We start from the raw sequence: 23,836 nt of genomic DNA, 5'->3' as shown, positions 1-23,836 counted from the left end.
ATATAGTATACTAGGACATATATATATATAATATGTATATAGACTTTGTGATGTTGTCCCTGATCAAACATTGTCTATATAACCTTACAAACAAATAAAATGGTAATGTAAATATGTGAACATGTGTGAAATTGTCTTATGCTAAAACAGGATGAGACCCAGCTGAGATCTTTTGTAGCTCTGCTACAAGGGGGTCCTTTATCTTAAGTCATTTGGAATTAAATCAGGGAAATTCAGCACATCCCGGTACCACAGTGATACTGCAACATACATTGGCATTTATGCAATATAGTTGTCCTCTGGGTCAGCAGGTGCTTCAGCAGTTTAACAAAATTCTAACCACTGATCCATGTGGCCCAGCCAGTACAAGAAGGGGTACAAAGCTGCTTGTAAAACATCAGAGCTAATTGACTAGTCATGCCAATACCATAATGAAACATTACTAAGCTCCATGGTAACCAATGTTCTTTCACAGGATAATTATAGGAAGGAAAATGTGACTCCACCTTGTTGTGCATCTTATCAGGATGGTTGGATTATGCTTTAAACTGAATTATAATTCATTCACTCTGGGGAACATAGGTATTTTTTAAAGAGTTCTGAGAGTTTGTCTACTGAGAGTAGAGTTTTTCCAGAAATATGATGCTACGTTTCCTTTCGAGAAAGAGGCAGCCACTATAAGTTTGGAAGTCTGAAATGATAATCTTCTTTCTTTATACGTTTTCTTTTTTCTGTTAGTAGTTTAGGATGGGAAGATTAAATGTTGTTTTATTATAATTGTTGTTGGTTACGCCTCCAGGCATTGACCCCTGCCATTTCGCCTCCGCTGAAAGGACCGTAGCTGTTCACCCTGGGCAATAGGACCCAGCCTCTTTTGACTCAGAATCTTCGTCATGGGCCATTCAGAGAAATACTGCTTACCCTTTTGGGCTCAAGAGACAGTTGGCTGCCAGCCAATCGGACGAGGGGAAGGGAGAATGAGAGAGAGAGGGAGGGAGAAAGTGTTCCATGTCGAGTTTCTTCTCTGGGGTTTGTTTCTCCACTCAGTCGCCTTGGTCCAAGCTAGAAAACCGTTTGCACACCACCACCATCCCTGAAATGTGACAGGACAACACAAGGGCCACAGGAAAATTAAACACAACTGGGTTGGGAAAGCCTTTGGATTTCCCCAACAGCTCTGCACCTCCACACCCCAACCCAGTTATGTTTAACTTTCCTGTGGCTCTTGTGTTGTCCTGTCAAATTTTTTGGGGGGATGGGAGTCAAGCAGTTTTCTAGCTTGGACCGAGGCGACTAGGTGGAGAAACAAACAGAGAGAAACTCAACATGGAACATTTTCTCCCTCCCTCTCTCTTTCATTCTCCCTTCCCCTCGTCCAATTGGCTGGCGGCCAACTGTCTCTTGAGCCCAAAAGACTGGGGTAAACAGTATTTCTCTGAATGGCCCATGACGAAGATTCTGAGACAAAAGAGGCTGGGTCCCATTGCCCAGGGCGAACAGCTAGGGTCCTTTCAGCGGAGGAGAAATGGTATGGGTCAATGCCTGGGGGTGGAATTCTGGGGGCGAACAAGGGGTGTCGAAGGGTACAAGGAGAACAGTCCCATTCTGCTTTCCAAGGACCTGGGATAGGCAGATGTTATTCTTTGAGGGTGTTAAAGGCATCGTCACAAGATGTAAGCTGTGTCCAGTAGAGCTGCCTTTTACAATTGACAAATAATGATTTTGTCAATGTTGATGCTGTTCAAATGGGCTCCATATGTTTTGGGATTGCACCCAAGGTGCCTATTACTATTGGTATTATCTTTGCTTTCTTTTGCTAGTCATTCTATTTGCAGGTCTTTATATTTTATTATTTTTTCCAGTTCTTTCTCTTCTGTTCTGCAGTCTCCAGGTATTGCAATATCTACTGTCCAGACTTTTTTGTCTTTCTTAAGTCTGTTAAGTCTGGAGTGATAAGTGCCAGGTACTTATCTGTTTGAATTCTAAAGCCCTTTAGCTTCTTAATTTTCTACTACTTTGTCTATTTGTGGTCCCACCAGTTCTTGCTTGCAGACAAAGGATATTTCTAGCAGATATTCCAATGCACCCCACTGTTGCTAATTTGTCATGCCATTGCTTGTAGTCAGTCTGGGAAGCTAAGTAGGAGGTACTGTATATTCTTCAATTTCTTTGCAGAGGTGGCATTTGCTGTTGGTTGCTATCTTCTCATTTCTGGCTTTGTTTCCCTTTGCTCTTCAGTTATTATTATTTTGTTTGTAACACACACACACATACATGCACACATACCTTACAGTATATTGCAATGTATATATGAAAGCCAGTGCAAAGTGTTACAAAGTTAGAGTTAAACTGAAGCTACCAAATTCAAACCTTCAATCAGGTATGTAGGTCTATGGAGATTTTCAGTCATCCAAGTCATAGTTGCCCCAAGGTGCTTTTTTCAAGAGGCAACTTTCGGGTTTTTTTTGAAGACGTTTTGCTTCTCATCCAAGAAGTTTCAGAGCTGAAGAATCTTCCTGGATGAGAAGCAAAACATCTTCAAAGAAAGATCAGGTGTGATAGGGTGAAACTGGGATACCTTGTGTATCCCTGTGACAAAAGGTAGTAATTTAAAAAGGGATTTTATTTGAGTAGTATTGTGCAGAGAGACCAAACTGTGTTAATAAAACTCAGGTCTAAAACTCCGAACCACATCATACATTAGAACAAGAAGCAACATTAACTTTTCACTGTAAATTGTGCCTGCTGTTATAATTTATCTATTCAGATCAAACTTCCTCTAGTGCTATTTCCACAAGATCTGGTTGCAGTGATTTGGTTGGCATCAAATAAAATCAAGCATGATTTAGCAATGAATAAATCATCCCAGGAAGCTGGGGAGAGAAACAAATCCTCACACATGCCAGCGTAATGGCTGTTGCCTTTCCTCCCACACTTGGTCTGCAGGTTAACATATGTTTTCTCTTATGCAACCATTTGCAATACAGGTGGGCTGCTGCATTTTTGGGGATGGAGTGTTATTAAGTGCTCTGTCCAAAACACAATTCCACACATGCCATCCAAACCACCAAAGATTAGTCAGACAATCAATCAGGGCCACAATAATTACTGTGCACATTTTCATACAAAAGCGCAGAATATTTATCATTAGCCACCAACTCAGCAAAAGCGGTGCTCCAGAAATCTTCAAAGCTGAAAGGTCTTTAATGGTGAGGAATGAATAATGTTTCAAAGACTTGTCCTAGGAAATCTATATCTGAATGAGATCAAATATCAAAGACCAGAGAACCCAACTTTTAAAAGCATGTGGGTGTTTTTTTTTAATGCTTTGGGGTAAATTGCAGAGCCATTTGGGGATATATCTGAAGGAATTTCAATAAAGCAACATATAATCAATGAAGCCTGACATATGTTCTAAGCAATCTGAATTAATGTTGATCATATGTATTGAGACAGATCTTTGAAAAGCATGAAAAAATGAAAGGGAGGAAGGAAGGAAGGAAGGAAATTAAATAGCCCAAATAATTCACCATGTTTTATGCTTTTTTTCTGGGACTATTGAAAACTACCTCCCATTTTCAGTGATTTATAATACTTACAAATATGTAAGCTCCATAATACTCTACTTTGGGACATATGGAATCTCCACCCATTCCAGAAATAAATTAGATTAGAGTGCTCAATACTTTATTCAATTCAACGTTGCAAGTTAAACTTACCTGCTGCAATAAAAGCAGGAAATGAATCGTCTTAGTGTAAAATGCTTGAATGGCATTATACCAGCATAATGGGCTGCAAAAATATGGACATAATAGTGAAAATGATCTTTCCGGCCAACTCACTGACACACAGAGTTTTGTACTCCAGTTTTGCTATATCCCTGCTATTGCATGTTGATTGTTAATTTTGATTTCTCCCTAAAAATATAGCATTTGGTGTCTATTTCAAAGTTAAGAGAGAGAATCAGAATCAACTAGGTCAACATTTGTTCATAAGCCCTGCAGTAAACGCTTGCTTTTTTTTTTCTTAAAATACCAAAGCGTATTAATAGAAAATAACTGTAGTACTATTTAAAATAAACCAGATTAGGAAAACTATAAGCAAGTTCCCAGGCATATATTTTCCTGACAAATACATTACTCTTTTGCACTGAAGATGTGTGGAGATAATCAAATAGAACATGGAACAAAGTATTATAGACTCTTCCATTTTGAAGAGCAGCTAACACACTGTTTAGGTACACATTTTATGCAATGGTGGGATTCAAAAATTTTTACTACCGGTTCTGCAGGCATGGCTTTGTGGGCATGGCAGGGGAAGGTTATTGCAAAATCCCCATTCCCTCTCCACCCCACTAACCTGCTTTCCAGCTTCGTTCTCCAGTTCAGGGCAACAAAAGAAGATCAGCTGGGAGGCTGAGAGGCAACAGGGGTGGGGCCAGCCTATTTGCTGGTTTTCTGAACTACTCAAAAGTTCCGCTACGGGTTCTCCAGAACCTGTCAGAACTGGCTGAATACCACCTCTGACTTTATGTAACTGGAAACGTGATAGGGGGAGAAGTGTACTTTCAGGTTCGAAAAACTGAATTAAACTACGTATCAACCAGTGGGAAAGAAAAATGTCTACAATTTTGTCTTCTAGATGTTAATGAACTTCACTGCATTCTTCACCATTCCACATGCTGACTGAGGCTTCTGGAACTGGTAATTCAGTAGCACCAGTACCTTCCCCACCATTAATCAACTTCCCCAATATTAAGGAACTATTTATATAGGACTCTAAAATTGTCCTCGGATTAATCAATTGGCATTAGAGTAAGATTGCCAACCCGGCACTGAAGTGTACAAGATAGGTTTAACAACTCCACTATGGTCATGGTGCTCTGTTATTCTGAAAAGGATACAATCTTCTCTTAAATTTTTCATTGACCAAAATGTCTTCAGTTATGATGGTCCTGAAAACCAGATATTTGTCCTATATATTTAAGCAAATATTATACTTTGAATAGTTGGTTCAGTTTACATCAGATGACAACTTGTACATAATGCTGATTCTGGAACTTCAGTTCCAAAAGGGTTCTTGTAAAGGATTTCTTATTTCCGAAAACATGGATTTCAGGAGACTGGTGAGAATCTCTTCCTGAAGGTCCTCAGAAGAAACTTCCATTCATCTGCTGTTTATTATACTTTAAAGGTACCCAAACAAAAGTGAGTGAATGAGTGAGAGCAAAGGATTTTTTTAGGCTGAAGAGAGAACTCAAGATGTGGGAAAATTGCCTATTGCTTATGTTATTTTTACACCCACTTTTGAATGCTTTGAGGCTACATTTCCCTTGAGTTATTACAGATATTGCCACCCACCTCAGTTCTTCCTGCCTCTGCCCTAACAGAACCTCTTTGTTTTTTTATCTAATCAAATTCAGAGCCTGTGCTATAGTTGACTCTTTTGTCTGTTCAAAGTAGCTATATTTCTGATTTCCCAGGCTTCAGAAGGACTAAAAATAACCAAGCAAGACTCTGCAAGGGATGGCTGAATCCTCTGCCAGCATTTTGAAGCAAGTTTATTAGAAGAAATAAAAGATGAGAGCAGACAAGCTTTGATGCTGGCATGGTGAGGAAACAAGCCTGAGAAGATGGCAAGAATGGAGATGATTCTTTTTTTCAGGCAAGCAGTTTTCTATTGAGTGATATTAAACAATTTTAAAGCACAATTTTAAAGCACTATGTTATATTCAATGGAACTCCTTCTCAGTCATTGCCTAGTCATCCCTCAAAAAAAATTGTGTGTAACAGCCCATGAATTTCACTTTTTGAGCATTTGAAGGCTGACTCTTGTTCCCGATGGGCTGGTTTAACATGGGATTTGCTAGGCAGTGCAACACAAGGAAATCTTAAAGAACCTCACCATGCTTTGATGAACTAGAGCAAATAGCTAATATCTCCAGAATGTACAAGTTGGGGATCCAAGAAAATATCACGCTCCACATGTGCTTTCATCCAGGAGTGATGTGGATTAAAATTATGCCTCAACTGACGTCTTCAGAGATTTAACTTCTTTCCTGTTGTTGTATCTGAGGAGGGTACAAGGAAAGCAGTAAAGAAAATTGTGCACCCTATTTGAATCCTGATAGTATCCTTCCTCCTTTGCTGACATCTCCATACCAAATGGTCAGACCTCCCTGAAGTTGAGGAACTATTGCCAGAAAAAAATGTTACCTCCCTCTACTAGAAACTGCAGAATTGCTTTCTTTTTGGATAATGGGAGGAATGTATCTCAGCCTATTAGAGAAAGGATCCCCAACCTCTGGGCCATGGAGCAGCACTGGCAACAGACCACCAGGAATTGGGCTGCACAAACAAGCAAAGCTTCATCTGTGCATGCACAGGATTCAGGCAGTCTATGGAAAAACTTCCCTCCACGAAGCCAGTCGCAAAGCTGGTGTCCAAAAGGTTGGGGGGGGGTGCTGCAGTAGAGGATTACTAGGTTGAAATGCTATAACAAATATAGCTACAGCATTTCAGAATTGAGAATTAATAAACAATCTTTGTTTCTTGTAGTGCTTTTCTCTTTTTAGGTAACTGCAGTTTTTTTAAAAAAAAAAACTGGTATTCTTCATCTTTTAATTTTGGAATGTTCTGAATATGCCAATAATACTGCTTGGAAACAGAGATCTACGTTTACAAATATTAATAATAGTTTTCTCTGTATATATTCAAAAAGCATACATAAAAGTCTGAAATTTTGACTAAATCCAGTAAGCAAAATCTTTTTACCAGGCTAATCTCAGTACAGGTGGGTCAATGATTGAATAGCCAGCTGTCCTAGAATAGTTTGAGAACTTACTATCTTCTTATATAGTAGGGAAGAGATGTGATGTTAGTTTGTTCTAATAGGTCTTACATGGTGTGTTTCTATTTGGGATAAAAGCTCCTTTGACCCTATGTTATTACCTTCAACTATGAAAGTCAGAGTTAAGCTGCATCAATAAAATTGATTGAATTTCCATATTCTTCACACTTTTTATATTAAAAAATGTCTTCCAGAAAACTAATGAAAATTCTGAGCTTTGAACAACTTGACCATGTGTGCTAAGCAATTCTTCTCCTTTTCCTCTTCCTTTTTGCTATGTGTGTGTATGTGTTGTGTGTGTATGTGTTGTGTGTGTGTGCGTGCAGCTGCTGTGTGTTATTTTTACTGAATAGACTGTCATTTAAGGGGAAATCTCCATTTACTGCTGTTTGTTTGCTTTTCGATTTGTATAAAGTTTCTAATGTTAAAAAAAGTCACTTTGAAAATGGCCAACAATTTATTATCATAATCTCTTGTTTCCCATATTGGCAAATCCAGTCCTGAAATACTGAAATTTAATCAGATGCCTTAATCTAACACATACTGTTCCTAATCTCCCACAGTTATAAAGTATCCTCATTTAGGCTGAATGCAATTCTGATGATATTTATTTAAAAACAAAAAACATAAGGTGTTTTTTTTATGAAGTACCATGGCATTGCTACCATATTCAAAAATAAAATACATTGCTTAATAAATATAAAAGAAAATATGCAAGAATATGAATATTTAAAACATCAGTTCAGAGTATTTCTTTGTCAAATTAGTAGCCACATTAGATCATCAGTTTAAGTTGCTTTTAATTTATTATAGCTACCTTAAACCTATGGAATATGGAAGACTAAATATTTTATTATGACGAACTTTATTATGATATTTTGTTGGTAGCCTTCTTGTGATTGATGCTTATGGTTTCTCTACTAACCCAGCCATTTTGAATAAGCTCCCTACTCTACAACAGACAGACTCTTCCAGGGAAGGCTTGGCAAGCTGAAAACATCCCCATGAAGGTGGAACCAACAACAGAGGCCAAGACTAAAGAACCAGTGAGTAGATCACTTCTTCAGAACTTCTCTAGATAAGAAGAGGATAGAAGATGCTCCAGATGGCTGCTTTTCACAAGGAGTCATGACAGCAGTCTTCTGCAGGTTTGAGCATCAGGAGACAAAAGAATTAGCCACCTTGCTGAAAATTGTAGCCGAGCCTTTTAAAAGACACTAAGTTTGAAAGCTTCACTTTCTAATCACTTTTTGAAATTACCTGTTAGCCATCTTAAAGCTATAAGAGATTTTAGGAATCACAAATTTGGAAAATCCCTGGGTGAGTTCAGCTTCCACACTGATAAAAAGAAAAACTAATTGCAAGCTTAATAACTTAAAGAATTTCAAATAAATAGCAGAAAACTAAATAAGATTTTGATTTAAGGAAGTTAGAAACAAATTAAGGGACTAGTTAAATTAGGAATATTGACTTTTACTATAAAATTTTGGAATGAACTATAAAATAGAAATAGCTTCTCATGGGAACCAGAGTTACTTTGGCTGTCTTGGCTCATAACAAAAATAAGCAGCTTTGGGATTTTAGAAACTGACACTAGAGGGGACTAACAATTCTAAATAGTAAGAAAAACAACAACATTGGAACTATTAAAGAGGATCTTTAAAAAGCTGAGCCATAAATTAATAGCTACAATATCAACAATGTCGATAATGTGTCTGATTCCATGGATAGATTACATAAAAAGATGTCAATGAAGGAATGATGGGAGCAAATTTTGCTGACAAGACAGAAAAAGTGAAACTATAAAGGCTAGACCAGGAGAATGATCTGGGAAAGGATGCTTTACTGGGTATATGGAAAAAACTGGATGAAGTTTTATCAATTAAAGGGAAAATACAAATGATAAACCAAGAGAACAGCCTGAAAAATGTTTTACTGGCTTTACAAAAAGTTGATGTTTTATGGATTTTCTTATAGAGAAAGGAAGGTTTGTAATCTTATAGGGAATGAAGTACTAAATTTGGCTATTCTTGTAAGGGTGGTTTGAAACCACTTCTTTATATACTTATTTTCTTTTTATTATATTCATTTCTTTCTTTTTTTCTTGCAATTTTTATTATTTCTTACTCCACTTTTTGCTTTAAGTTTAGTTTGTGTTAGTTTTTATACTGTATGCTGCCCAGTCGTTTATCACGAGATGGGAGGTTATATAAATTAATCTATCACTCAATCTATCAAAATTGTTTTTTAAAAAAAATATCCAAATATGTTGATCAGCTAAAAGAATGAGAGGCATTTGTATAACATTCTGGAAAAGGATGATAAGAATTGTCTGGATGAAACAATTTATAGTGAGCTCTTGCATTCAAAAGCTTTACTTTTTTTTAAAAAAAACTATTTAATAGTTGCTCCATATTTCTTGTGTTGAGTATGAATGAATAAGATAATAGGCTGCTCCTGAACTTTCTACTCTTTATTTATTCAGCACACTATATAGGCAGAGGACAATAAGGTTGTATAGGCAGATCCCTTGTCACTTTTTATGTTATTTATTTGCCCTGGATCAATCATTTTTTAATATAGTCAATATGTAGCATATATTAAAAGTATATGAGTTTCTTTCAGAGTAATTTAATTAATGCAAAGACTCATGGAAGCACAGATTCACATCTGGCAATTTGGCTAATGCCTCTTTGAATATGGCTCAAACTTGGACCGTATTATATAAAAATCATATTTTGCCCTTTGATTCTACATATGTTCCTCTTATTTTTTTAAAAAACCTACTAATCTGTATACTTTAATAAGTAAAACTGGGAACCAATATAAACCTTAACTAGACAAAGAAAATGAAAAAAAAATCTTCAAGACCAAGTGTAGTTTGATTAGCTTATAAATGTCTTGATATTTTCATACGAGAAAAATCAAGGACTCGGAAACATAAATAAGGACTTGTTTTCTTCAGCAAAATTATTTTACTTAACAGTGAGTAGTGCAGCCAAATAAAGCCAAATGATCCTCATATAATGAGTACTTTGCCAGGTAACATGCATACCCTGCTTTTGTTCTGAACATAGTTGAAAGCTGATGTGACCAAGGAAGCTAGGCTCTTTATTTTCTTTGCACTGACATTCTGCAAAAGTGTTAAACATATTCATAAAAAAGTGGAGACCCCTTAAACTTAACTCCTAGTGAATATATAGGCATATTGGTATTGGCAACAATTATGGAAATGGTTTTTCATTCTCTTCTTGCGGGATGTTTTGTTGACTTCCCAAAGTAGCCTTTAACCTTGAGAGTGTCTGTTGATCTTCCATCCAAATATTAGCCAAATATAATCCTTCTTAATTTTTTTTTAATTAGTCATATTTGACCAGGTGCTGCCACCACTTGTTCTGCTCAGTAATAAAACATCAAAAGATGAAGAGATTTAGCTAAAAGATTGGGAGTGTACTGGCAATAGATGGTTAACCTTCTCCTTGGGATTACCCCCCCCCCCCATCTCTCTCACACACACACTTTCATTTTATTATCTACCATAAGTCAGGACAGTACAGGGTAGCCATGAACAAGAGGATTCGATTATTTTCCATATATCTACGGTAGTTCCCGTAACCTGTTCAGAGTATTTTTGATTTTGGCACACCTAATAGTTCATGTGCTAGAGTCCAACAGGCAAAATATTTATAAGAAGTCCATTTTAAAAGGCATTTCTGAAGCCCCAGAATATAACCAAAGGGGGAAATGTCTACAAAGAAATGGCAGATGCATTAATAGGATTTTTTTTGTAGTAGCCCATATGCAGAGTTCTACATTCTCCTTTGATGAAAAACCCACACCATCTGCATCAGGCTTGGAAACAAATAAGATATCCATACATTAGCTTTAATCTTTTCTTCTCGCTTGCTGCTCAAGTGTATGCTCCCGTTTGTTGCAAGAAACAAATCCCTAATGTACATACTAAGAGCCTTTGCCTGTGGCGAAGCTAAAGTTTTAACCATCCATCAGCAGAAAATGATACCAGTATGAAAAATGCTTCTCCACCGCTGATCCCTATCTTGCCTTTCTGGTCTTCTACTTTGACTCACTGCCAGTCGTGCTGTCCTGATTTTGCTTGTGCAGTGAATGATAAACAGCAGCTAGTTGATTCCTCCAGTATTGCTGACCTCGTTCTGAATATCAAACATGGCACTGCAGGAGGAATGGTTGTAGATCTGGCTATAAGACTTTGCCTATCTTCTCTAGCTTCCTTCCTGTATCCCATTTTATAGGTGCCCAAATGGAGTACAGTGAGTAAAACAAAAACAAAAGCTCAATAGATTGGAGTTGCAAAGGGAGCTGAATCACAAGAACAATTCTGATTATGACGTCCTTCCCTTTTCTTTTTCTTCCTTTATAGAGGCGTGACCACTTCCAGATGCACATGTTCTGTTCATGAAGTAAGGGGAGAGAGTTCTATTATTCAGGCCTGTTCTACTATTTCAAACGTTGGCAAGTAAGCCAGCTCCTTAAGGAAACAATAGGAAAATTGCCATAGGTAAGAACATTCAGGAATCAGTCAGAAAAGAGCCTGAAACATTAGCCTGAAATAGTCCATAAGTACCGGTAGCTTTCTGATTTTATCTACCACTAACCACTCCATATGTTCTATGAAATAATACTTTTAACATTGGTAAAACTAAGGATGACTCAATCCCTATTCATGGACTAGATCCGTGATGGCGAACCGATGGCACGTGTGCCACAAGTGGCACGCGGAGCCATTTGTCAGGGCACGCGAGGCGCTGCCCTGTCAGCTGGCCAGCGCGCATGCGCGCACTGGCCAGCTGAGTTCACCTTTTTAAAAGCTATTTTTCGCCTTCCCCAGGCTCCAGAGGCTTTATAGGAGCCTGGGGAGGGCGAAGAGCCTCCCCCGCCCCCCCGGAGGCTTCAGGGACCGTCCCTGAAGCCTTCAGAACGCTTAAAACCACCCTCCGAGCAAACCGGAAGTGACTTCCGGTTTGCTCGGAGGGTGGTTTGAAGCGCTCCGAAGCCTCCGGACAGTCCCTGAAGCCTCCGGAGGGCCTCCGGGGGGTCGGGGGAGGCTCTTTTCGCCCTCCCCAGGCTCCTATAAAGTCCCTGGAGCCTGGGGAGGGCAAAAAAAATGTAAAAATGGGGGGGTCGCGCATTGTGCGCGCATGCACACTGGGGGGGTCGCGCGTTGCATTATGGGTGCGGCACGCCCGCACCCGACCCCCCTGTGCTCCCCCCACTTGTGGCACGTGAGCCAAAAAAGGTTCGCCATCACTGGACTAGATTAAGATAAAAGCAATGTCATAGGAATATGGGAGGGAAAAATGTTTCCAGAGTAAATTTGTACTGTGATTAAGTGTTTAAGTAGAGAAAGATGGCAAGTTGAGCCTTTCTATGAGGTCTTTGCCATATCCTCCCATTTTGTTCTGCTCTCCTGAGCCATTTAGGATGCAACAATGTTGATAATTTTAGCAAAGATAACCAGGTAAATAGCCTAACCTATAAACAGTACTGTCCTGGAAAGTTTTAAGAGATTAAGTCCCAGCAACTTTCTACCTCCAAATGCTTGATATCAGAATGGCACAATTAAGATAAATGTTTGTGTTACGCTAAGGATAGAGAGAAATATTATGCAGCTCCATTGCTTTTGTGTCATTTGTTCCTATTGATAGTTTTGGGGCTAAACCACATGTTAAACATTTAGAAAACAGGTTTCCTTATTTCCATATATCATTTCAGGATTTGTAGGGAGAGTTTTCTTTTATATTACTTTTTTTAAAGAAGAAAAATCAACCCACTGATTATAAATTGGTAATTATCAGTTTATCTCTTTTTCCCCTGCTCTTTAAGAGATTTGGGCCGGGAAACTGTTCTCTGAATCCACTGTGTTATAGGTAGAGCATTGATACAGCTGCCTCTATCTGCTTAAAACGCAATATAGAAAAAAGTATCTCATTCCTGCATTTATTCATCTATGCCTCTGAATGGTGTTACAGTGGGAAGTAGTGAAGTCATTTAATACTTATCCAAATATCAGTCTCTGGAACACCCAGTGCCTGTTGATCTTTTAAAGAACATGTCTCTTTTATTCACTTCCAATTCATACTCTCTTGCTCTTTCTGACTATATCTTTTCATGACCAACTGTAGGTTACATCATCTAGCAGACAGCAAGCAAGGAGATATAGCCAACTTCCTTCACTTTACTCGAGAAGTAACCAATACAAATCTTGCAGACAATCCTGAACCACTTTATTCTAGGGTCCAAGACTCGTCTGCCAAAATTGCAAAACATCAGTAGCACAATATGCCTCTGAATTTGGCCCGGGAAAAGGACATCCTTAGCTTTGAAACTAATAGTACATTGAACCATAAATTAGTTACAATGGCAGGATTCATACAATGCACCAAATCAATGGTTTCCAAACTTTCCTCTTATGCAGATCATTTGCATTATTAAAAGCTTCTGTGAACAGAATGTTTAACTCCATATATGGATAACACTAGTTGTAACACTTCTTCCCAAACCATCCATCAGGGATGCTTTAAACTGGATTCTGGCCCTGAGAGGGAATCATTTAGAGGTCTACGTGATGCCCCTCCAGCTTTGATATCGCCACCTTTTCCACACAAACCAAATACTATACAGAGATGACATATTCAGGACAAGGCACAACTTCACAGGTAGTTAAAAGTCAGTGGAGATTCTCAGTCATCCAGGCCACGGTTGTCCCAAAGGTGATTTTTCAGGAAGCAACTGGATTTTGTTTTTCTTTGAAGACATTTCGCTTCTCATCCAAGAAGCTTCTTTGGTATCAGAAGCCAGTTTCTTGGATGAGACGCAAAACGTCCTCAAAGAAAAACAAGAAAATCCAGCTGCCTCCTGAAAAAACACCTTTCGGATTCACAGGTAGCTCTTTTTTATCACCAATCTCAGAAGCTTAAAATAAATTCAGTAATCTGAACGGCATCAAGAGGCAGGCCCTAAGGATGGACGAAACCGCCCTATCTGGAGCCTGGACTAGTCCCCAAAACCGGGCTGCCAAAATCCGGATGGTCGTAAAAAAAAAAAGAAGAAGCGGGGAAACTTCCTCTTGGCCATCCACTTTTTACGATCGTCTGGATTTTTGCAGTCCAGTTTTGGGGACTAGCCCAGAATCCAGATAAGGAGGCTTTCTCCGTCCTTAGGGGCAGCCTCTCGATAACGAGCTTCCCAGAGGACTAGCAACTTGCCCTGCCTTTAGCAGGATGTACCGCGGCGTTTTCTGGGACGTACTGCTGTTGTGCGTCCCAGAGAAGGTAATAATGGTCCTGCCGCCGAAAAGCCGCCGAAGGTCGGAGCCATTTTTCCCTTCAATGGAAAAGTATCAAGGCGCAAAATCCCCAGACTGAAGCAAAACCCACTTCAAAGCCCTCCTTCGCCGCCGCCCAATCAGATCCCTTCCCGCCCTTTTAGATAACACGGAGTTCTGTTTGCGTCACGTGACCACGGGGAGACGGAAAAGTAGCCTTTTTTTCATAAGCCTTCTCCGTATCTACGTCACCGGCACGTAACCTATAACGGCACTGAGCGCTGGCTTTTGCGCTACGGCGGCCGCCCGGGTTCAGTTGGTTGCCTAGGTTACACTCTCCCCCCTCCGCCGATGCCCGGAACTTTCTTCAGTCTAACGGCTTCTCCCTTCGCCGATTCTTCCTCCTCCGCAGGTGAACTTAGTCGGCCCCTGACCTCCTTCGCCTCACTGCCTCCTGAAGGGGCGGCTGGCGCAGCAACTGCGCGGGGCCGGAGCGGCGTGACTCTACGTTCCCTCAGTCCTCGGTAGGAAGGCCTGCAGAGGGGTTGATCGAGGGATAATTAATTCCCTGCTAGTTGCGAATCCCGCTTTCGCGATACGGTATTCGGCTTGGCTTCCAGATTCCGACTCTCCCTTCCCCCCATGGATGCTCGCCTAGATGCTCCCAGAAGAAATGGGCGCTCAGGGGGCGTATGCATAGCATAAGCAGGGGAGGGGGGATAGCAGAGAGAGAGAGAGGGGAGACCCTCCAATTCTTTTTTGTTCTTCGTTGCGAAGTCGTGCACAACCCATCGCGACCCCACGGGCAACGTTCCTCCAGGCCTTCCTGCCCTCTACCATCCTCTGGAGTCCGTTTAAGCTCAGGCAGACTGTTTCAGTGACTCCATCCAGCCACCTCATTCTCTGTCGCCTCCTTCTTCTTTTGCCCTCAATCTTCCCCAGCATGAGGCTCTTCTCCAGTGAGTCCTTCCTTCTCATTAGGTAGCCAAAGTATTTGAGTTTCATCTTCAGGATCTGGTCTTCTAGAGAGCAGTCAGGGTTGATCTTATCTAGCACTGACTGGTTTGATCACCTTGCAGTCCAAGGGACTCGCAGGAGTCTTCTCCAGCACCATAGTTCAAAGGCCTCAATTCTTTGGCACCCAGCCTTTCTTATGGTCCAACTTTCACAGCCATACATTGCAACTGGGAAAACCATAGCCTTGAATACATGCACTTTAGTTGGCAGGGTGAGGTCTCTGCTTTTTTAGTATGCTGTCTAGATTTGCCATAGCTTTCCTCCCCAGGAGCAAGTGTCTTTTAATTTCTTGGCGGTAGTCCCCATCTGCGTTGATCTTGGAGCCCAGGAAAATAAAATCTGTCACTACCTCCGTTTCTTCGCCATCTACTTGCCAGGAATTCTTTGCTATCCCTTAAAGATCGTCCATATTTTTGCTGTACTGTCTGATCAGAGAGAGCCGTTTATTAGGCTTTTATAAGTCAGCGAAAAAGTGACCTGAAATTGCTCATCCTTATCTTGCATCTCTTGCCTCGGGTTTTAAGCGTCCCCTGTTGAATGACTCGGATTTCCTGGAGGTTGCCTTGAAGAAAAGGGTTAATTAAACTCTTCTGAAAGGCTTTCTTAAAAGCCTTTGAGGTTTATAGGCTGAAAGACAGTGAATGTTTCAGTACGGTAGTCTTCGACTCACAATAGTTCATTTAGTGACTGTTCAAAGTTTACAACAGCATTGAAAAGAGTGGCTTGTGACCGTTTTTCACACTTAACAAGCGTTGTAGCGTCCCATCATGACACAACGGATATTCGAAAGCTTGACAACAGAGTCATATTTATGACAGTTTGCAGCATCCTTTGGTCAGGTTATCTCCTTTTGCAACCTTCTGACAAGCAAAGTCAATGGGGAAGCTCGATTCACTTAACAGCTGTGTGACTAATTTAACTGCAGTGATTCACTTAACAAACGTGGCAAGGAAAGTCGTAAAATGGGGCAAAACCCACTTAACAAATTTCTCACTTAGCAACATAAATTTTGGGCTCAATTGTGGTCATAAGTTGAGGACTACCTATGTTACCTATTGAGTTTGGTGACTAGCAGAGTATTTTCATAATGGACCAACAGTCTAATCTCATGGTAGTGGTTTTCACTGAAAATGCTAAAATGGAAGAAAGACACATTGACGAGTTCTGAAATAATCTGTCTAAACTGGTAGAAAATAGGAAAGACAGATAATGTGATCCAAACTGTGCCTATTTAATACTGCTGGGTTCTATGAGTCTTGCTCCTTGCTGCATTTAAATTTCAATCAGACATAGATAAATTTGAAGTTTGCAAATGTAATGAGGCTGATAGATGTAGTGATTGAAGTATTGGAGACCTTGGGAGACCCAGGCTGTATATCACAGCCATAAGCTTACTGGGTGACTTTGAGCCAGTTATTCCCTCTTAAGTCCAATCTATCTCATAAGGGAGTGATAATTGGGGCAAAATATTAGGAGGAAGCACTGTATATGCTGCCTTGAGCTCCTTTATAGTATAAAAGACAGGATATAATGCTAATGAAATTGATTAAAATGTAGTCTTACTCCATTTGAGTTTGACTCCTGGCATTCAGTCATATTTTCTTTCCAACAATATGAAACTACCATTTTCCTAGTGTAGCCTAGTGTTTCCTGATCCAAGTGCTGTACTAATCAGGTCTGTTTTGCTTAACTGTTCCATGCAGAAGATTAAATTAGGTACAGTTGTTGGATACATTATGACATAAAGATCACATAATTAATAGATCAGAATATGGGTTAGTTGGGTGTTAGGGATTACTAAGAAAATAATGAAATATAAATAATTTTGAAGTTGGTTGCTATACTTAAAGAGCTTAAAACATTTATTTATATTAGAAATTATTCTGCAAACACTTTCTTTTTCATTAACAGTACACACTGATGGATTTTGAATTATTTCAATGAAGTCTTTTGTAATGTGGCTGTCCACTTGTGTTGAATCAAGAATATAGAATTGGATCGTTGTCTGGTTAGTATGAGTCAATAATATTTTTGTTTAAATTTGGTGTAAAAATATTATTGATGTCTGTATGAACATTGCATATTTAAAAATAAAGAGAGACAAACAGCATAATATTTTGAAATAATGGTATTTAGAAATCAGCATTAGAAATGTTTTTAAAATATGTATTGAATTAATAGTTTTCTGGTTATAATTAGTTTTGAAAGTTTATTTGAGTCCATTAGTATGCTTTAGTGAGTAATATTAATAAAACACATGTCCTCATCGCAAGGACTGTATAGTCCATCTCAAAACTAAAGCCTTTGTGAACTGGTATTAATATAATGGTTGTGTCTCTTGCATAAATGCTTGTAAGTAAACAGATGGAACCTAGTGCTTTCTTCATTGGGCGGTGATAGAAAGGATATAGATACCACTTCACCCTACAACCATATTCCCACCACCATTTTGAAGGTGTCTCAAAATACAGAACAGCTTTGAATGAGAAATGGGGAGGGGCTGCCGCAGAAGATCTATTCTGTTACTACAGAATTAGAATGTAGGAATCATTCTATTCATAACTCCCCCAAAACTGACTTGAAGGCTCTTTTCAATTAACAATTAACACTAAAGAGATAGGTCAAGGTAGTTGTGATAATGATGAGTCAAATAAGCAGGGGATCGTGGTCCAAAACGAAGAACTTTCTTCGGAAAGGCAAAAAGGGGAACCAGGTATCACACATCAGTCGCAGAAGAAGATCAAGGTATGTAAAAAGAGAAGTCACCTTCTGGTTGGTGATTCAATCGTAAGAGATGTTAATTTAGGAGAGGATAAGGAGGTTTTAAAAGAGGTCAGGTGTCTGCCAGGTGCTACTGCCAGCAGAGACAAGAGGCGTATTCTTAAGATAGTCAAGAATGCAAGTAAGGACTGTGACGTTGATGCTATTATACATCTTGGCACTAATGATCTATCCCAGAAAGATGTACTTTCTGTGCAGAATGATTTCCAGAACTTGGGGTATGAACTTAATAGTATAGGTTGTAGGCTTATCTTTTCAGAGGTTTTACCTGTATATAAGGAACAAAAAGGGAAGGGCCAGCGTGTAGCAGAGTTTAATGTTTGGCTAAAGGAGTGGTGTAAAAGGGAAGGCTTTGGTTTTATTAGTCATGAAGCCTGTAGCTGGTCCAATGAAAAACTGTACAAAAGAGATGGGTTGCACCCATCCAAGAAAGGAACTGAGTTACTTGGCATTAAATTCACAGATTTTCTTGATAAACATTTAAACTGAAGAGCGGGGACAGAGAATTAATAGATACAGAACATCTCTGTCCCCAGCAAACTAAAATTCATAGGGTTATAAATGCATGTAACATAGATGTGTGTGTGGGTAAGATTATCACTCCTGCTGTCAAGCAAAACCAAGCATGTAATAGTGATTGTCATACCATGTGCATGAATCACACAAGTGGCAAGAAAATAGGGGCAGTCAGGCATAATACAGGTTATGTAGACAGTAAACACAAGGTCAATCAAAATGGACTCAAATGTCTATATACCAATGCACAGAGTATGAGGAATAAACAGGGAGAATTAGAAATTCAAGTAAAAGAGGGCAGATATGATATTATTGCCATTACAGAAACTTGGTGGGATGAAACTGACAAATGGAACATACAGCTAGAAGGATTTAAATTATTTAAAAGAAATAGACCAAATAAAAGAGGAGGTGGAGTTGCACTATATATAAGAAATAACTATGTCTCTACAGAAATAGAGCACAACAATAATGAGAACTATCTTGAATGCATTTGGGTCAATATTAAAGGTTGTGGGGGAACTGACATTGCCATAGGTCTATACTACAGGCCACCCAACCAAGCAGAGGAAGAAGATGAACTTTTTGCTAGTCAGCTAACTAAGGTATGTAGGAAGCATACCACAATAGTAATGGGAGATTTTAACTACCCTGACATCAACTGGGAAACAAACTCTGCACCAAGTGGAAGATCCAACAGGTTCCTAACAAACCTAGCAGACAACTTTGTTTTCCAAAAAGTAGAGAAGGAAACAAGGGGATCAGCCATACTGGACTTAATTCTCACTAACAGAGAGGAAATGATAGAAGGTGTTGAAGCCATAGGAACCCTGGGGGCAAGTGACCATGCAATATTGGAATTCAACATTATCCAAACACAAGTAGTAGAACAAAGTCAAACTAGAGTCTTGGACTTTAAGAAAGCTAATTTCAATAAACTTAGAGAGAGCTTGGGAAAAATTCCATGGATGAGAATCCTCGAGGGGAAAACAACTCAAGAAGCTTGGGAAATTTTGAAAAATGAGATTAGAAAAGCCCAGTCTAACACAATACCAATGAAGAAGAAAAACAACAGCTCCCAAAAGAAACCAGCATGGCTGCATAAACAACTATCTGACAAACTGAAAGACAAAAAAAGTAAGTATAAAAAGTGGAAGGAGGGGGACATAACTAAGGCAGAATATCAGCAAATAGCCCGAGCCTGTAAAGATGAAGTGAGGAAAGCTAAGGCTCACAATGAAGAAAGGCTTGCCACAAAAGTAAAAATTAACAAAAAAAGCTTCTTCCAACATGTTAAAAACAAGAAAAAAGTTAAGGAAACAATTGGTCCATTGCTAGGAGAAAGTGGCAAGAAGGTGACAAGCAACAGGGAGAAAGCAGAACTATTTAACTCATGTTTTGCATCTGTCTTTACACAAAGGGATAAAACAGTCCAACCTATCAAAAGCAGCACCACAAAATTAGGAACACAAATTGAAATAGGGAAGAAAATGGTAAGTGAGCATCTGTCTACCCTAGATGAGTTCAAATCACCAGGACCGGATGGATTACACCCCAGAGTTCTGAAGGAACTAGCAGACGAGATCTCAGAACCACTGAATTATATCTTTCAGAGATCCTGGAACACCGGGGAACTACCAGAGGACTGGAAAAGAGCTGATGTGGTTCCCATCTTCAAAAAAGGGAAAAAATTAGATCCAGGAAACTACAGACCTATCAGCCTAACCTCAATACCAGGAAAGATTCTGGAAAAAATAATCAAGCAACGAATTTGCGAACACCTAGAAGCAAACAAAGTAATAGCCAAAAGCCAACATGGATTTGTCAAAAACAGATCATGCCAGACTAATCTTATTGCATTCTTTGATAATGTGACAAAATCAGTGGACTAGAGGAATGCCGTTGATATAGTTTACTTGGACTTCAGTAAGGCTTTTGATAAGGTAGACCATAACCTACTACTAGATAAAGTAGAAGAATGTGGGTTAGACAGCATCACCACCAGATGGATTGGTAACTGGCTGACCAACCGCACTCAACGTGTAGTTCTCAATGGAACTGCATCTACATGGAGGGAAGTATGCAGTGGAGTACCCCAAGGCTCTGTTTTAGGCCCAGTACTCTTCAACATCTTCATCAATGATTTGGATGAGGGAATAAATGGGGAACTCATCAAATTTGCAGATGATACCAAGCTGGCAGGAATAGCCAACACTCCAGAAGATAGGCTTAAGATACAGAAGGATCTTGACAAACTTGAACATTGGGCACTATCTAATAAAATGAAATTCAATGGTGAAAAGAGTAAGGTTCTACATTTAGGCAACAAAAACGGAATGCACAGGTACAGTATAGGTGATACCTTACTCAGTAGTAGTAACTGTGAAAGGGATCTTGGAGTCCTAGTGGACAACCATTTAAATATGAGCCAGCAGTGTGCAGCAGCTGCCAAAAAAGCCAACACAGTTCTAGGCTGCATCAACAGAGGGATAGAATCAAGATCACGTGAAGTGTTAATACCACTTTATAATGCCTTGGTAAGGCCACACTTGGAATACTGCATTCAGTTCTGGTCGCCACGATGTAAAAAAGATGTGGAGACTCTAGAAAGAGTGCAGAGAAGAGCAACAAAGATGATTAGGGGACTGGAGACTAAAACATATGAAGAACGGTTGCAGGAACTGGGTATGTTTAGCTTAAGAGAAAGAAGGACTAGGGGAGACATGATAGCATTATTCCAATATCTCAGAGGTTGCCACAAAGAAGAGGGAGTCAAACTATTCTCCAAAGCACCTGAGGGTAGAACAAGAAGCAATGGGTGGAAACTAATCAAGGAGAGAAGCAACTTAGAACTGAGGAGAAATTTCCTGACAGTGAGAACAATTAATCAGTGGAACAGCTTGCCTCCAGAAGTTGTGAATGCCCCAACACTGGAAGTCTTTAAGAAGATGTTGGATAGCTATTTGTCTGAAACGGTATAGGGTTTCCTGCCTAGTCAGGGGATTGGACTAGAAGACCTCCAAGGTCCCTTCCAACTCTGCTATTGTATTGTATTGTATTGTATTAACACTGAATATATAACATATTATACAAAATGGCTATATCTATAGGGCAGCATATGGCTTAGCGGTTAAGATGCTGGGCTTATCAGCTGGAAAACCAACAGCCTTACAAGCCTGTACAGATAGTCCTTGACTTAACACAGTTCATTGAGCGACCCTTCAAAGTTACATCAGCCCTGAAAAAAGTGATTTATGTTAATTTTTCACACAATCTTTGAAGCATCCCCATGATCATGTGATCAAAATTCAGATGCTTAGCAACTGGTTCATACTTATAACTGTATTATAACTTATAACTCAGGGTCATGTGATCACCTTTTGCAAATTTCTGACAAGCCTGATTCACTTAACAACCAGGTTACTAACTTATCAACTGCAGTGATTCACTTAACAACTGGGGCAAGAAAGGTTGTAAAATGGGGCAAAACTCATTTAACAAACATCGCACTTAAGAACAAAAAAATTGGGCTCAATTGTGATCGTAAGTCAAGGTCTACCTGTATATTGTGGTATAACAATATACGAAATTGCTATCTATAGCTACACAATACAAAAACAATTGCTAACTATCTACCATATGTGGTTATGTGGAAGAAGAAGAGTAAGCAAAGATGAATAGTAAGCATTATTTATAGATGAATTGAGAACTATGGTGGAAGCACCATCAATGCAAAATGCCATATCATGCATGTGAACAAAGTACCAATTTAAATTAGGATGTTTCTCTGGAGGTTGTTGAAACAGTTATAGTTTAATCTAAGAGTGTTTTAAACTTATATGGATTTTGCATTCCTTGCCCCAGTGCAACAAGAGCTTAAATTTGGTGATGCATTTGGAAAAATGTATAGTCCACCCTCATTATAGGCCAAGTGAAGTTTTATAATGTAAGTATAGAAAGTAATAAATTTAAAATCTTCCCACAATAATTATATGCTCCTTTTTTCATTTCAGGATCTGTTGATCACTCCAGTGACTTGGGAAGTTGAACTCTATTGCTAACTATGGCTCACCGGTTTTCAATTAAAGATCTAGATGAAAAGTTTGAGCAGTTTTTAAAAGAGGTACAGATATATTTTTATTATTTGTCTGTTTCCAGTGTAACAGTAGAATATTGTGCCCTTTTCTATAATATTGTTAAATGTCTTATCCTGACATCAACTCATATTTATATTAATTTATATTAAAGCAAGGGTCCCCAATCCCTGGTCCGCGACCTATCTGGAACTGGGCTGCACAAGCAAGGAAAGCTTCATCTGCACAAGTGCAGGATATAGGTAGCATGCAAAACCATGCCCCCCTCCCCCTGGGTCCCTGGTGCCCAAAAGGTTGGTGCCACTGCTCTAGAGAACCCCAAGCAGTGCTGTATTAAGGCATTTGTCAATTTCAAGTATGCCTTTGATTCCATCTTCAGACAAATCTTGCAGGATAAGCTGAAGGCCTCCATTAGATACACCCTTGCTCCTATATATTCATACAGTACATGTGAACAAAAAGTTATTATAAAGGTTCAACCATTGTGCCATATAATCTCCATTGCTTTTTTATTATCTATTATATGATAGCATGTGTGTATGTATGCATGTTTGTATATATCTATGTAATATACTGTTATATATTCTATTCTGTTATATTATGTTATTATATTTTATAATATAAATTATAAATTATCTGGATTTATGCAAGCTTGTACTCTGAAATGGCTTCTTTTGATTAGTAATTTTAAAAAAATCACTTACATTAAGGATGAATTTGACCTGGCCATTTGTGTCTTCACTTTGAAAAAAAATTTTCCAGGCATAGTTCTGCTACGAGCACTAAACCAAAACAGAGTACAATTTTTAATATCAAAGTGTGTTTCAAATTAGATTGGCTGCTACTTTGGTTCTTCCAGTATTGGCAAAGAAGAACATAATAATTAAACTGCATGGCTTATCAGAAGAATTATTTTCATAATTCGTATGAGTGAATTCACTTTCACTAAAAGGATCTACAAATACATTTGTGTTGTAAACATAGAGATCTTTAAGGATTCTATAAGGATATTCTGTGCTCTTTAGGAACTCTAGTGATTGGGAAGCCTGAAAATTGGCATACATAACTGTAAAATGAGGACAGTGTTAATTTGATGAACATGACAAAATCTAAGCAGAAATAAAAATATGTTGCCCCAAAATGTTGAATTTCCACAGATATAATCCAATACTTTTCAGTTGTAATACCCCTTCTGCCCTGCAAATTTTATCTCCTGTGCTCTCAGACTGTTATACATGATCTGTATTCTAGAAAATCTGTAAAGATGTTTTCTTGC

The 23,836-nt window shown here is 39.0% G+C and overlaps 1 protein-coding gene across 3 annotated transcripts in view; it reads left to right on the top strand.

The window, feature by feature from the left end:
- The first annotated feature begins 14,500 nt into the window (after window positions 1-14,500).
- The window catches only part of CEP162 (centrosomal protein 162), a 49,533-nt gene continuing 40,197 nt past the window's right edge, over window positions 14,501-23,836 (top strand). For 2 of the 3 annotated variants that reach the window (XM_081942129.1, XM_081942131.1), the window contains exons 1-2: window positions 14,501-14,676; window positions 22,480-22,589. In XM_081942129.1, the coding sequence (XP_081798255.1) occupies window positions 22,530-22,589 (60 nt within the window). In that variant the 5' untranslated portion in view covers window positions 14,501-14,676; window positions 22,480-22,529. Of the gene's footprint in view, window positions 14,677-17,080; window positions 17,178-22,479; window positions 22,590-23,836 lie in introns of all 3 variants that reach the window. The other variant, XM_081942130.1, reaches the window with a different exon arrangement.

This window comes from Natrix helvetica (genome assembly GCF_964273705.1).
Source record: "Natrix helvetica genome assembly, chromosome: 2".
Classification (NCBI taxonomy): domain Eukaryota; kingdom Metazoa; phylum Chordata; class Lepidosauria; order Squamata; family Natricidae; genus Natrix; species Natrix helvetica.
This window is presented reverse-complemented; position numbering and strand designations above follow the sequence as displayed.